Source organism: Macrosteles quadrilineatus, unplaced genomic scaffold (assembly GCF_028750875.1).
Source record: "Macrosteles quadrilineatus isolate MER2022 unplaced genomic scaffold, UCM_ALF_1.0 Scaffold_3__2_contigs__length_128488019, whole genome shotgun sequence".
In the NCBI taxonomy this organism is placed as follows: domain Eukaryota; kingdom Metazoa; phylum Arthropoda; class Insecta; order Hemiptera; family Cicadellidae; genus Macrosteles; species Macrosteles quadrilineatus.
Window position 1 is genome coordinate 22,527,834 of NW_026542596.1, and position 14,693 is coordinate 22,542,526.

At 32.6% G+C, this 14,693-nt stretch overlaps 1 protein-coding gene across 1 annotated transcript in view; it reads right to left on the minus strand.

The window, feature by feature from the left end:
* Positions 1 to 14,693, minus strand: part of LOC128990516 (collagen alpha chain CG42342-like) — a 159,535-nt gene that overhangs the window by 46,280 nt on the left and 98,562 nt on the right. Inside the window, exons 4-9 of the mRNA XM_054412909.1 lie at positions 9,340 to 9,411; positions 7,735 to 7,803; positions 4,754 to 4,933; positions 4,103 to 4,174; positions 1,938 to 2,043; positions 728 to 816 (exon numbers count right to left, since the gene is read on the minus strand). Coding sequence (XP_054268884.1) covers positions 728 to 816; positions 1,938 to 2,043; positions 4,103 to 4,174; positions 4,754 to 4,933; positions 7,735 to 7,803; positions 9,340 to 9,411 — 588 coding nt within the window. The remainder of the gene's footprint in view (positions 1 to 727; positions 817 to 1,937; positions 2,044 to 4,102; positions 4,175 to 4,753; positions 4,934 to 7,734; positions 7,804 to 9,339; positions 9,412 to 14,693) is intronic.

Below are 14,693 nucleotides of genomic sequence, written 5' to 3' on the forward strand. Positions count from 1 at the left end.
ATGACTCAATTTTTAAGTTGAAAGTTGTCAGTTAAATATTTACATTTTTTGTATTAATTGTTTATGAAAAACAACTAATAATGTAAACTATTTTATGAGACCATATTAAAAAAAAAAAAAAATTAAGATGGGATACTTTGCATCAGGTACTTATAATTTTTTCAGAAAACACAAAAAGTATTTTTTTGTTCAAAATATCATAAAATCAGGTATAGGCTACATGTATTATTGTTGTGTAAGAACCTTTCCTCCCGTTCTCAGGGGCTTAAAGGAAGTTTCCTTTTGAAAAGTAAATATACAAAATCCAAATAACTATAACGTTTCTTTACTTAAAATAACTGTAAAAATATATTCACGATACATAATGAACCACTTAAAGAAAATAAATTACCACAACGTAAAATTAAGTAAAATATACCTAGTAATAATACGTAACTTAGTTAATTACATCTATAAAATGCAAATATGCACTGAAATAAAAATGCAGCAAGATTCTGACATGCGTTTTTAAATACTTCATTCAATTTTTTAATCTTTGAGTACACTTTATTGAGTATACTTGTATTTTATGAGTATAATGGTTGTTGTTTAAGAAGTTTTAGGTTATACTGTTTGTTATTTAACCTTTTTAACTTTACTGCTCAATCGCATTGCCTTGAAGCACCAAGCAGCACTCATTCGAGAGGTCCATGCACATTCCAGGGTACAGAGTCCCCTTTTGACTTACCCTCTTGCCACGTTTGCCTCTAGCCCCCTTCTCTCCGGGCATTCCGGGGGGGCCTGTGGGACCGAGATCCCCCTTGTCCCCCCTGGCGCCTGGTGTCCCTTCAACACAGTTAGACTTTCCGCTCATCCACATTAACAATTACTTAGTAACTAAAGAATAAAATAACAAAAAAGTAATAAAATAATAGTAAAAAATTGGGAGGGGGCAAATGTGATTTTAGATTATTTAAAAACTTAATTTAAAGGGTGTTGGCTTGAAAAAAACCGTATAGAAGCTACACCTAATTGTTCCTATGATTTGTAAAATTTATCGTTTTGAGAGAATATATTATAATAAAAACCTAGCTATATCTGTTCTTTTATATTTAAATTATTTTGTATATAGATTGGTAATTACTATTGGTTTAGAAAAAAATTCTTTAGGTGATAGTCACAAAACTTTCTTGTTCAATACAGAAAATATGTATATTTACACAAAAATTAAATAAAATGATTGAAAGATATCTATTGGAACATTGAGCTAAAAAATTTCAAATAACTATAACCTCTTTCAACGACAAAATATTTGTTATGTTTTAGAAATGCTTGGTTAAATACATATTTGAAATTCAACCATCAAATTTATGAAGTTGTTTATGTGGGTAAATTTATAAAACTGAAATAATAATTTAGTGGGTGAATCAATAAAAATGTTACTTTTAAATGGAATATGTTTAAGAAAAGCAAACAGAAAACTTTAAACATAAAAAACACAAACATCTTATATAAGTTATGTTAGTAAAAACATTAGGATAAAAAATAAAGTTACAATAAATCAAAGTTGGTTAAAACTCATGACAGTTCCGACTTATTATTCACTTCCATAGATCCCAACACATGCAATTACAAATTACAGAGAACCGAGCTGGGTGGAGCTTAAGTAAGAACTACAGTTTTCATTTCCTGGCAATTTTTCTCTTTCCCTCTACTTAATACTTTACTTAAGTTGACAACAAATGTTTCAAACATTCAAGTAGAGTGCAGTTTGTTCAAGGTCTCCCATTTCTTACAAAAGAATAACACAACTTACATCCCTCTAAAGTGTATCAAAAGTAGCATATTTTTGAGGGGTATTTTTAATAATGTTTTCAAGTGTTCCATTTTTATTTTAGCGGACGATAGACTGTGCTCTCCCAGGTCAGTTGCCTCTGTACAGACTGTACAACGCCCACCTGGTGGTCCAGGAGGTCCAGGAGGACCCTCGATGATTCCTGTCGGGAACTGGTCTCCATTCAACGTCGTCGTCAACCCTCGCTCGCCCTTGTCACCTTTGTCACCCTGCAAACCAAATTATTATAGATATATTTTATTACATTTTGATTAACGTTGCCAATAGCTTTTAATCGTCAATAGATTTTTAGTCAAAAACCTTGTTCTTAAACAAGTTAAGATCTGTTAAGGTAGAAATGCTATCTGGAACAGAGTGTAAAAAGCTAAATTGTTTATTAATGCTACAGAAGAAGTACTTATTAAAAATCGAATTTGAACGTTGAGGTATTGTTGTAGACTGATTTTTCTCTACTACCTAGTGAAATTGTGACTTTTATCGTCTTCCTAACCTAATGTGTGTGATGTATTTTAAGTGTTATTTATAATACTAAAATATTATTAGAAATTTTTAAGAATGACTAGTTAACTATGAGTATTTATCGATAATCAAAAAGTTTTACATTTAAATGAACAATTATATTGAATGTAATAACGCTTATAAAAAGGGAAAATTAAAAGTTAGAATTAAACTGTTTAGACTAGTAATCCATCCGCTTATAAATAATTTATGACCTTTTTAAATTTTTTATATTAGTCTACAAATTGGAAGGGGCTAGTAAATACTCATACCAAGAGTTAAAATCCCAATAATACACTTTTGAAAAAATATTCACTACAAATCTGACGACTGACGAAACAAAATAACAGTCCTCGTTCGGTTGGTATACGTATCATTTTGACTTTAACATTAGTCTTCAAATGAAATTGCAATTTAATTTAGTCAGACATATTACTGAAGCCAGCAAGTTCGATGGCTTCTAGAATTGGATTGGTTATGATTGTCCTCTTTGCGAATTATGGCCATGACTTAATTCCTGAAACCAAACTAATTTCCTTCTCTTACTGCAAATGACTTCGGGAACTTATTTGTGATTGAACAGATATTAATTTGTAAATTGAATTACAAATACCTAGTCAGCGATGCATAATTTAGTATGGTGTAAATTAAACTATAAGAACGCAATTAACAGTGAAATTCATAGAACCAATATAGTAAAGCAAATACAGAATTTCTTAAAATCTGGTTATTATTCACTGCTAAAAAGCTACATAATAGACACATCTCTTTTTCGAGATATTGTTAAAAATTTCATAATTGAATACAAAATTAATCAATTTAATTAATTACAAAGTATCATGTTTTTTTTTATAATTGAGTTAAAACGAACATAACTAACCCTCAACTACTACTCACCGATCGATACATTTCAAACAAAACTATTACTTTTCATAAAATAAATTATGATATTTTTCTGTTTATACCTGGCTCTGAAACGTTGTGTTTGTTATTCTACGGCTAGTCAACAAACCCTGCCATTTTCCCTTACAATTTTTAATTGTATATCATTTGTTAAGTCGGATCAGAATGATTTTTCAATCAAATGCAGTGTATCTAATTCTTAAATATAAATAATATATTATTCTAAGACATAGCTTATCTAAGATCTTAATTACATGCAACAAACATGTTCCATGCTTAAAGTCCCTTCTATAATCACCACTAAAAGACAAATGGTTAGTCACATAAAACAAAAGACGAAAACATCCAGTTGTTAGTCCCCAGCCACCAGATGTCCTGAAAAGTGTGAGATGAAGATCCAAAACAAAAATTGCTGAAAGACAGGCTCCTGATCCACCTCCCGCTAAACTACATTCAAATCCCAAAACATCAGCTTGAAATATTTTTAAGGTCAAAAGGTAACCAAGCAAATATTTTAGAAAATAAATCAATGAAATGGGTCTAATGTTTTTTTTTATGGTTGTATTTTTAACCATCACGTACAAATTTAATGATAAGCAAATGAAATCTTTAAAATATTTAAAATCTGAATTTTTAATATTATTTTGAAAACCATACAAGCGCAGATTATTTAATAGTTTTTATGGTAATGATTTTATCAAACGGATACTTCGGTATTTAAATCAAATGAAAAACAGTGTGAAACTGAATAGATGAGGATCATACTATAATCAATTGTTACATATGGTAAGATCAAATCTCAATAAAATACGTTTTAACGAGAAAATATTTCAAGCTGAGAGATTTTTCAGTGACAAAGTTTCTCACAGGAAGTCCTCTGTATCCTGGAAGTCCAGGGAAACCTGGAGGTCCCAAGTGTCCCCTCTCTCCTTTCATTCCCTGGAATTGGCCAAAAGCAAATACAGAAACTGCAGTTAACTGGCTGATTATTAAGCCGTGTGACTTTAGTTTATAAGTTTTATGGCAAATCTTTGAGATGATTCAAAAAGTTTTACCAATTTCAAGTATTTAATTTTTTGTTAATTCAGGAAAAAATAAAATAATCCCTGTTTTTATAAAACTACAATTTTTTAGATAAAAAAATTTTAGAAAATTTAATACGAATGCAAATTTAGATGCAAATGTTTTATAAATAAATTTACATTATGGGTGACATTAGGATTAATATATAAGTGCTCTTTACCTCAATTGCCTCTAAATAACTAACTAAGCTACCCAATTTTATTTTTATTGGCTAATCGGCTTTTTAAAAATCGAGGAAGGAGTTTTATATTTCTGCATGACTTTAAACATGAATATAATCAGGCTGATTCAAAATCACACAATCTATCAACAACTTTCCACATTAGAGACGGAGTCAAATGCTTCAAAATATTGGTTTCAGTCCCACAGGTGCTATCAATTAAGAAATGATCAATACAATTTCAATTAAAACTTAGTTGATTGAAGGTGACTCACCTTAAGTCCAGCAACTCCAGGTTCCCCTTGAGGTCCCATAGGCCCTACAGGACCCGGCGATCCCTTCTCTCCCGGCGCTCCCGGTTCTCCTGGTATACCCTGTCTGCCGTCGTGTCCAGGGAGTCCCTCAGGACCCTGTGGCCCCGGAGGTCCCGGTGGTCCAGGCTCACCTGGCTCTCCCTGGATAACGTGAAAGTTGGGTGTAAAGACATGTATATTACTGTTCTTCATGAAAAGGAGTGTAAATGTAAATACTAGCTTGTTATGGAATTGCATGAATAAAAGCTTGGCTGGTTATGGAATATTATAGGATAAATAAAAACAAAGCATTTATAAAATATATGAACATGAATTGTAATACCTACTTAAATTAAATTTCCAAATGAATGTAGACCTCATCGTATTACATTATACAGGGTGTCCCGTAACTCTCTGGACACTTGTATATAGCGTTATTCCTTAGGTCAAGACAAACACATTTCACCATAGGAACATGGGTCTGTGGTGTCTAGTTTACCGACTGTCGGCATTTGTGTGTTTTTTACAAAAACATTAATAACTCCTAAACGGTTTGAGATACAGCTTTGATATTTTGCAAAAATGTTAATCCTATTATCGTTAGAAATTATACTAAAAAATCATTAACCGTTTTAAAATGGCGGCCATTTAAAATATTTGATGCCAAATTTCACGAAAACAGTTACGGTAACTTTAACAAATAAATTGCAAGAGACAAAAATGTTTGTAAATTTTATGTAGTTTTCAATGATACCTTATTTGTTAAGATTGGATAAATAATAACAGAGAAACGTGTTGTTTTCGTAATGTATGACCACTTTTCTCCATTTAAACAATGCTAATACTCCTTTTATGTTGTTTAACAGTCGGTAAACTAGACACCACAGACCCATGTTCCTATGGTGAAATGTGTTTGTCTTGACGTAAGCAATAACAATATATACATACATGTGTCCAGAGAGTTACGGGACACCCTGTATAACTTTCTTTTCAGTTTTAAGGTTACCAACGTATGCACCTAACTAATTACTCGTCAATCATGAAAATTAAGAGATGTTATATGAAAAGTACTATGTACTACGGTACTTGATGACCAGTATGAATTACTTCTACACAATAAGGATACAAGCAACATACACTACAGTATAACATGAAATATACTCAAGTTAAATATTCGTGCAAAAGCCATGGACTAAATCTACAAATCGAATAGAAAGAATGAAAAAAAATAAAAGTATTTTCAACGAACAAAATAAAATAGAAACCAAACAAAAACATTAAGAGAAATGATAATTAAATATATGATCATATAAAACGAGAATTTTGCATTTTCAAGTATCGATAAAGATTTTATCAACGAATATTCTGTGAAAATGAAATTGGTGCGCCAGGAAATAGCTAATAATGTTTTAGTAAAAATTTACTATTAATATATAATACAAAATTTTTAATCGTCACATTTTAAACTTGTTTTTCTCATTGAAAGACCCTAAAAGCAATTGATGGCAAGAGTTACGATATGTTTTTACTAGCACAACCTGCAGGGTTAATTGCTTATGTTGTTATATCCAAACCCATGTTATATCAGCAGGCGACGCCTTTACCACTAAACTTACTTTCAACGTAACGATGGTCTGGGCAGAAATGTTATGACCTTGCTCCTGCAGCCCCTACAACCACGGGCAACCAAAATTAAATCAAAGAAAACAAGGAGAAAGTAAAGAAAACAAAACAGAAGGAGTTAACCAGCAATTCTGCTAACCTACAGAGAGGTAGCTGCAAACTTTATTGTCTTGATAATCTGTTTTAATTTATGCCCAAATATTTGCATTTGGATGTTTCCTGAGGAAACAATAACTCGATCCGGTCGAGTTTGCACCCAGTTATTCATGAACCATCAAAATACAGTTGGCAGATAAATTAGCTGAGGGATCGTTCCACAGGCTTCAGCCCCGGGATCGTAGTTGTAGCTACCTCTCTTGTGTAAAGGAAAATAAATATTAAATGAAACGATAAATACTACACAGGGAATACGTGTTGAAACAGGAAACTTATTGAAAATAGTTGGTTCAAAATAAACTCATCTATCATAGTAAAATACTTTCGAAACCTGTTTAGATGGTCTGAAGTTAAACAATTTTAAAAATGATTAATTAGTTAATAACTCCTTAATAAAAATATTTCAAAAGTGAATGATCTTAACACATTGTTAACAGTCGATTTCCTATACTCAAACCATAGTATGATAAGTTTCTTTTAATTACTAGGAAGAAAAGAATTAATATTACTAAAGTTTTTCACCAGAAGTAATAATAAATTTGTTCACGACTGAAGTACGTAAGTTGTTGTTTTATTTTAGACACCAAAGAACGGGTGGTTAAATAGTGTCAGAGTCTTTGTAACGGAAACGCTACATAGAATAAATAAAAAATATCGTTAAAAGAATTTGTCTCCAAAGTTTATTTAATAAAGAAGAAATCAACTTACTACTAGCAGTCCGTTGGAACCAAAGTGGACTATAATAGTTCTTTTCATCGACTAAAGATATTTGTAGTTTTCCCGTTGTAGCAACTAATACAACTTTAGAGTTTTACACATGAAAATAAACCCGATCACTCGACTCAATTCAACTTTCAAATTAATTTTAACCTTAATTTGAAACAGCAGTCGAATGTTTCTTGCTAAAGAAAGCAAAATACATACTTTTCTATGATTTTTCGTCTTATCTAAATTATAAAATCAAAATAATAAGGGAATCTACGGTACATTGTAAGTTTTTTTAGAGATATCGAACTTGAATTGATCTACTATTTAAACATACTTGTATGTTTTATTTTTAGGGGTTTTGATTGTCCAAGTGCAAAATTAAATTGCATTTGGATTGATTATCAACTGTCAGTTTCAACACGTATTCCCCACACACAGCATGCGACGACCACCAATCCACGGATGTCTTCGGTCACCTTGACTGCTACGATCTCGGCGTAGCCCAGGGTTCCGCCCCGCAGCGTCGTCACTGACCGCTTTAGGCCCTGGAAACACACTTATAGGTTACATTACATGTACCAAGCTCTTCACAGTGGATATACGCAGGTGTAAGCCACATATTCATTGGGTGAGGTTATGTAGATTGGTTTTAACCTTAGTACAGTAACACGTGGAGCTATGAATTTGTTGACAAATTTGATTTGGAATGACTGGCTTGGAAGGATTAGCTGTGTGTGAATTTTGCTGAGGTGAACGAACATGTCCACTTCAATATATTTGGCCATAGACACAGATTTTAGGTTTAGTAAGTTACGTAAAATCGGTTGGATGAAAAATTGAACTCCTTATATTTACTTTTATTCCGTATTCACAAAATATAATGTCAATAGGCTATATACATAATAGTATATTTCGTACCTAGGGCCGAAAATGAGGTTTTGCCGGCTCGAAATCGATCGAGAGCTGCAAATCATTTCGGTCCGTGGCACGAACGCTATTTTTCACCACATTATACCCTATTACCACTATTCACCACTATAATAATGCACACTGATAGTCAACACAACTACAACTTTAAGGTTAATTTAATCTTTTCTCTTAAAACCTAAAAGGAGAATGATCACATGGTACCTACTTAAAGTACTATTGTTTAATAAAGGCCAGTATTGTAGTGTTCATTTGAATGTGAAACGTGTTCGCATATACATGTGATATACATTTTAAAATTTATTGAAAGTGTAGCAGTGTGTAAAATCTAAAATTGTGTATCCGTGTAATCCACCCAAGCACGTTTGGGCGTTGCTCCAACGGCTGTCAAAAGTATTTACACAAAAATAGACAGCTCTAAACGGCCGAGAATCAAGAAAGCACTCAAACCGTTTCAACAAGATATTGGAACACGAGAAAGGACAAAGCCTCCAGAAATACCGCGTCTAGACACATACCAGCCCCAAAACACAGCCGTAAAGATGTTTCTTCAGCAAACAAGCGAGCTGTTAATATGTCACTGCATCGGAACTGTAAAAATACTCTACCGACTCCCGGAGTAAATAACCGACACGGATGTTGGGAATGATTCATACGAGTGTCGACGCAGCTAATCGGAGAAATTAATTCTCCCATTCATCGCAGGGACTTGGTGGAAACGCTTGTGTGAGAAATGCGGGGTTTTATCGGAACGATGGGAGCTCATTTGAAGCGTTGGAATTCATAAAGGGTCATTTGAGCGTTTTTATGTGCAGCGAAAGTGAATAGTTGAAATGTGGGTAGATTGATTTGGGTTAAAAAGTTGTGTTTGTTACCAAAAAGTTAAAAATAATACATATTAAACGTTTCTTATAGTAAATATATGTATTTACATAGCTCTATCATACATTTTCATACAAAACATTGTATGAGAGTCAGCAATATAAAACTCTGTCGTGGGCAAATCTAATTTGATATGTGTAATACTACTAAACATATTTTCAAATTTAACAACCCAAGATATACATATATATTCAATGAAATAGGTTTTAAATCTAGAACACAGTAGAGCTATGTGTACATATGTGAACGCATTTAAGCGCTATTTTGTATACCTTGACAGCTGCGTAGACGTCGAAGCCTGGACTTCCAGATTCACCTTTTTGTCCTTTGTCACCCGGCCGACCCTGCAACAGAGGTTAAGGTTATAGTGAAGACAATTCTGAAATAATATCTATTAGTAACTAACCAATCGTTTGTTGTCTATATTACATACAGCTTTGATTATGGATAGCACTCTCGCAATGATTACATGAAACTAATACAGCGTCAATATAACATGCAATCCTTAATTATCAGTTAAGTTAAAAACTATTTAACGTTGATTTTGATGAAAAATTAAAATACAATGTATTATAAAAAGCAAATTATATTATATATGTCATGTATGTAAAATTTTTAAACTATGAAAATAATCAGCAATAAAAACCTCTTCTTCAAAGTTTAATTTGTACTCACACTATTGTACACACATATTTTTTTATTCCTATGCTTGATTTCGAAAATATAATTAACCTTTTTATCGTATTCATGCCAACTGATCATTTTCAAATACTAATCATCTTTAAGACATCCTACATGACTTCATAACGTATACATTACACAGTAACTGTTATCTCAATGAATACACAGCTTGTGACATTAAAGTGATATTTGCTTCGCTATATCAACAACAACTGTCACGGTCGTGATTCATCCTTTACAAGACTAACAACAGTATTGTAGTATTGTAGCAGTGAATTACTCTGTGGTAGGCGTCAAATTGCAGGTTTGCAGTCAATTTACTCTGGCAATGTGGGTAACCGACTGTGCGCCTCAGACCTAAACCTTCAACTGGACATCTGGACCTGGCTTTATTGATTTTTCATTTATCTTTGATACAGAACAATGGTTTAATTCACTGTAGATCAGTGCAGATGGTTTACAAAAATATGAATCATGTGTTTGCAGGTTTAATGAGGTCCAAAGGCACTTTGACTACAATTGGACGTGTGGATAGCTGTATTTTATCTTAATTTTGAATTAGGATTCTTATTTTACTAGAATTAAAAACAGAATGCTAAGATTGTAGGCAACGTTAATAAGAGGTAGCTGGACTCTTCAATTTGTTATAATAACTTATATATTATCTATACCACCTCTTTTGAATGTATAGTCCACCGTCTCATAGGACCGTCTCAAGGAGAAATGATGCACAAACATATGTGTATACGCTTACTACCAAATTATATTTACAAACACACATTGAGTGGACTTCAATGCGTTTTCGCTCAATTAAGGCGTGTCAAGATAATCTTAAATGAAATATCATGGATTCTTTTATTTATTTTTAACTTAAAAGTCATTACTATACACTGTACATTTCGTTTAAGAGGACGAGGATACAAGTAAAATATACTCACACAAAAGTATAAAATAACATTTTTATTGGACACGAATTCTTCCAACAGTTGTATTTTCAAGTCTAACTTACAAAACTTACATTTGCTTGGTGAAAAGTTGCGAGTTTAAAGAATTACATCTTAGAATTTGATTAAGACAAGCATCACGACTCGCTGCAGGACTTGGCTTAAAGTCGCCGCTTTGGGCGTCACTTAGCAAAGTTGTTTTAAACATATTTGCACTCAAGTTTTACCCAAACAACATAATTGTAAAACTTTGTTTACAACGCTTTACGCCTCGAGGGACACGGGATCCAAGCAAGGCAATCTTGGCGCGACTAAAGTTTGGGGTACTAAACTTCATCGGTTTTGCACTTTTGGTATATAATTGTTGTGCATGTAACGTGACTGTGTGGTTTAACATGTAAGTAAATATTTAATAATATTGTAAAACATTATTCCTTAAAAATGTGAAGCTTTCAGTTTACCAATCATATAGTAGTATTTACATGGAAATGACACTACAATTATACTCGTAGTTAGCTTTTAGATTTACGTTAGAATTTATAAAACGATTCAAAATAAATTACCTGTCCTCTGTGATCATTAAAATTGTTTTCATTAGTTTAAAACTATAAACAAGCAGAAAAAGGATCAATACATGGGACTTGTTTTTGTATAACCATCCAGGATGTCACAGATGTTTTAGGTTGAGCACTTTAACTCAGGATATGTACTGGAGTTTCTATCAGTTAAACAATATTTGAGAGCACGTCTCATGTAACTGGTTCCATTTTTGTTTAGTGCCGAACATAAAACAAGTGTACACAACCTTTTTGTATTAATAATAAACATGAAATTTTAATAATATTTAATAACACAGAGTTCGCAATGTAACGGTTCTAGTATCTAATTAAAATAATACATGTCTTCTAATAAACGTGGTGCAACTGTCTTGTTAGTGTTTGTTAGTATTTTAACTTACTTAACCACTACAACAGATTGAATTTCTACTATTGCTAAATTTGCCTATACATGACAATCCTATAAATAAATGTTTAAATTCGTGAACAAATTATTCCAAGTTTGCTGGTAATAGGCCTATTACAAGCGATTTTCCTCAAAATCAATATTGAACAAACTTGTTAGATGATGAACAAATTACTTAAAAATCTTAAATGATTAATATCAAACTACAAATGAGAATTTCGCAAGACAAAACACAATTTTAAAGCTATTTTAACAAAGATAACATATGAAGTGTTGTAAGAGAATACGGATCGTTAAAAAACATAATAACAGAGAGATCACTTGGTAATTTTTAACAAGACCGAAGAAAGCGGCGTAGAAAAGAAAACCTATGTTGCAAGTGATACATTTAGTTGTTGTAGATGTAGTGATGGGGGGGGGGGTTGGGGGGGGTAATGAAGGTTAACGACGGACGAGGGCTACACTAAAGAGACCAGATTAATGAACATGTGTTAGGACGGGCTATCTTACTGCCCACGCTACAAACATCATTAACGTTCTAAACTACTAACCCCACTTATAAACATTCTAGTACACAACTTTTTTTCCTGTTTGACCAAATATAAATAAATGTTAACTTAAGACTAGTCATGGTATAATGTTTTTCGATTATTCGCCGGTTTTTACTCTTCTAGGTTAATATGCGTGTCATAGGTATTGAAATCTCCAAGGATTATGGCTCTTAGAACAAGTCTCAATATTAAAATACTGAAAGAAAAAATTATGGTGATAATTAGTACTTTTTTCTATATATATATATTTGTAAAAGCTTCTAATGGAATGTTGATTGTAAGCCAACAATGTATTAGGCAATCAATTAACATAATGTAAGACTAAATTACTTATGTAATTCCCGTCACAGCTCAATAAAATATGTCTATTCAGGACATGTTTCGGTGTTAAAACACCGTCGTCAGCTTCAGGTACAAAGTGTAGAGTTGATCAGTTGTTAACATCGTCAGAAGATAAACACAGTACGGACACGAATAAATACATAAAACAATTAAACATTAAAAAAACAGGCCTGTTCTAACAAAGATGACCGACCGCACAGGTAGCAAGGGACAGACTAGCATGGATAAAAAAAATCAATTAACAGATTAAAATTCCATTTAAAGATTCCATTTTCTGAGAATATAGTGAACCCAAAGGAGGAAAGTTCTTCGCAAACTTTTGTCCTTGTTTAGACTAAAACTTCAAGAGATTTAAAATAGAATCTCAGATTCCTAGTATTTTAATTTCATTTTCCAAACATTATTAAAATCCCTCTATGTTAATATTTAAAAGCTTACCGACTTCGATAACAAAAAAGGACTGATACTATGATAGGATTTACAAATTATGAAAACTGGTATCTCTTAGGGCTATAAAGGAAAATTTGAAAAAAACTCAAATTGCTTCAGAATATTTTGTAAAAAAACTTGCAGGGTGGTGATAAACGGAAATAAAAATCACACTGCGGTTGGGTTACAACCCCAACGTGGGATGAACGTGAGAAGGGGTTGGGGGGGTGAGTTGTGGCCCCCTAGTGGGAAAGGGGGTATTACATGAGTCTCTCTTCTCTCTTGCATCTTATCCGTAACGTAATCCCTAAGATTTATAAAAAAGCATAACGCTGTTTGATTGCGAACCAATTTAGGAGGGTCTGACAATGTGTTTATTGCCAATGTTTGCTGTCAGCATTTATTCACGCAGTGCATTGGGCACTTGGAAAATAGCAACAACGTATTAGTAATATTGTACGAATAAACTCTCACTTGAAAAGATTTTTCTAACACGAACACACTTCTAAATAATAAATTTTATTCTTAATTAAATATTCGCAAAATGAATTTAAACACCACAAAGGCTACGGTTATGTTATGAAATTGAAAAGGGACACATGTTAAAACTTATTATTTGTATTCCTTCGAATCGAAATTATCTACACACCGACGCAATATAGATAGAAATATTGACTCAATCCCCAACGGCAAACACAAATACCCCCGCCGCAGCAAACCTGCAGACTAAGCGAATTTCCATTTGACTGATTGGATTTACACTGAAATGTCTACTTAAAAATATAACATTTATTCCAGATTTAAATAGAATTAGTTTAACAAGTACTTAGGTTTGCTGCATCAGGGAGGGTAAAACTGTTTTTTTTAAATGTTAATAGTTAGTAAGAAATAAAAACATTTTCCAAATTTGATCAAAATATGTTCGTAAACAAGCAAACTACAACAGTTTACTCATTCTGCATAAGAATAACATGGGAATTTTAAATTTACAATTTTTTGGAATTTTCTCCGTAACCATTAGGCGCATAATAACGCTTCAATATACTAAATTATTTGTTTTTTGAAGCTCTACAAAATGGTTTGGAAATTAATTGCTAAATTTTATGTTTTTTGGGTCAAAATTGGGAAAAACCTATTTTTACCCCATAAAACCCCCCGTAAACACCCGTTCCCATGGTCCGATCATGCTGGATCGCGAACTCGTTCGAATAGACGTAGGTTTACATGTTTGTACCAAATTTCATCAAAATCGGATCATTTTTGCTCGAGTTATCGTGCTGACGGACACATATATATATATATATATATATATATATAGATATGTACATGGATGTTAAGTGGACAAAATGTATATACAAAGCTGTTAGGTGGACGATTGCTGTCCTCTTATTAATAAGAAGACAGTCCTCTTAACATCCTTGTATATAACATTTTGTGTCCTCATAACAGCCTTGTGTATGGCAAAAAAGGCATACCAATACACTTGTAGGAGAATGAATTTCCCAACTAAATCCCATACATTTTAAATGGGTCTGTCCCCTGAACAGCCGTGTGTATAAATTCCAAATATGTGTCCTTATAACGGATTTGTGCTTACCAAAATAGCCTGTGTTTTTATAAACAAATTGTTGTATTTAATATTTTATCATATTAACTATACAGCACGATGTGTAACTCACTCACTGATCAGGTATACAAGTGTTTGGGCACTTCTAG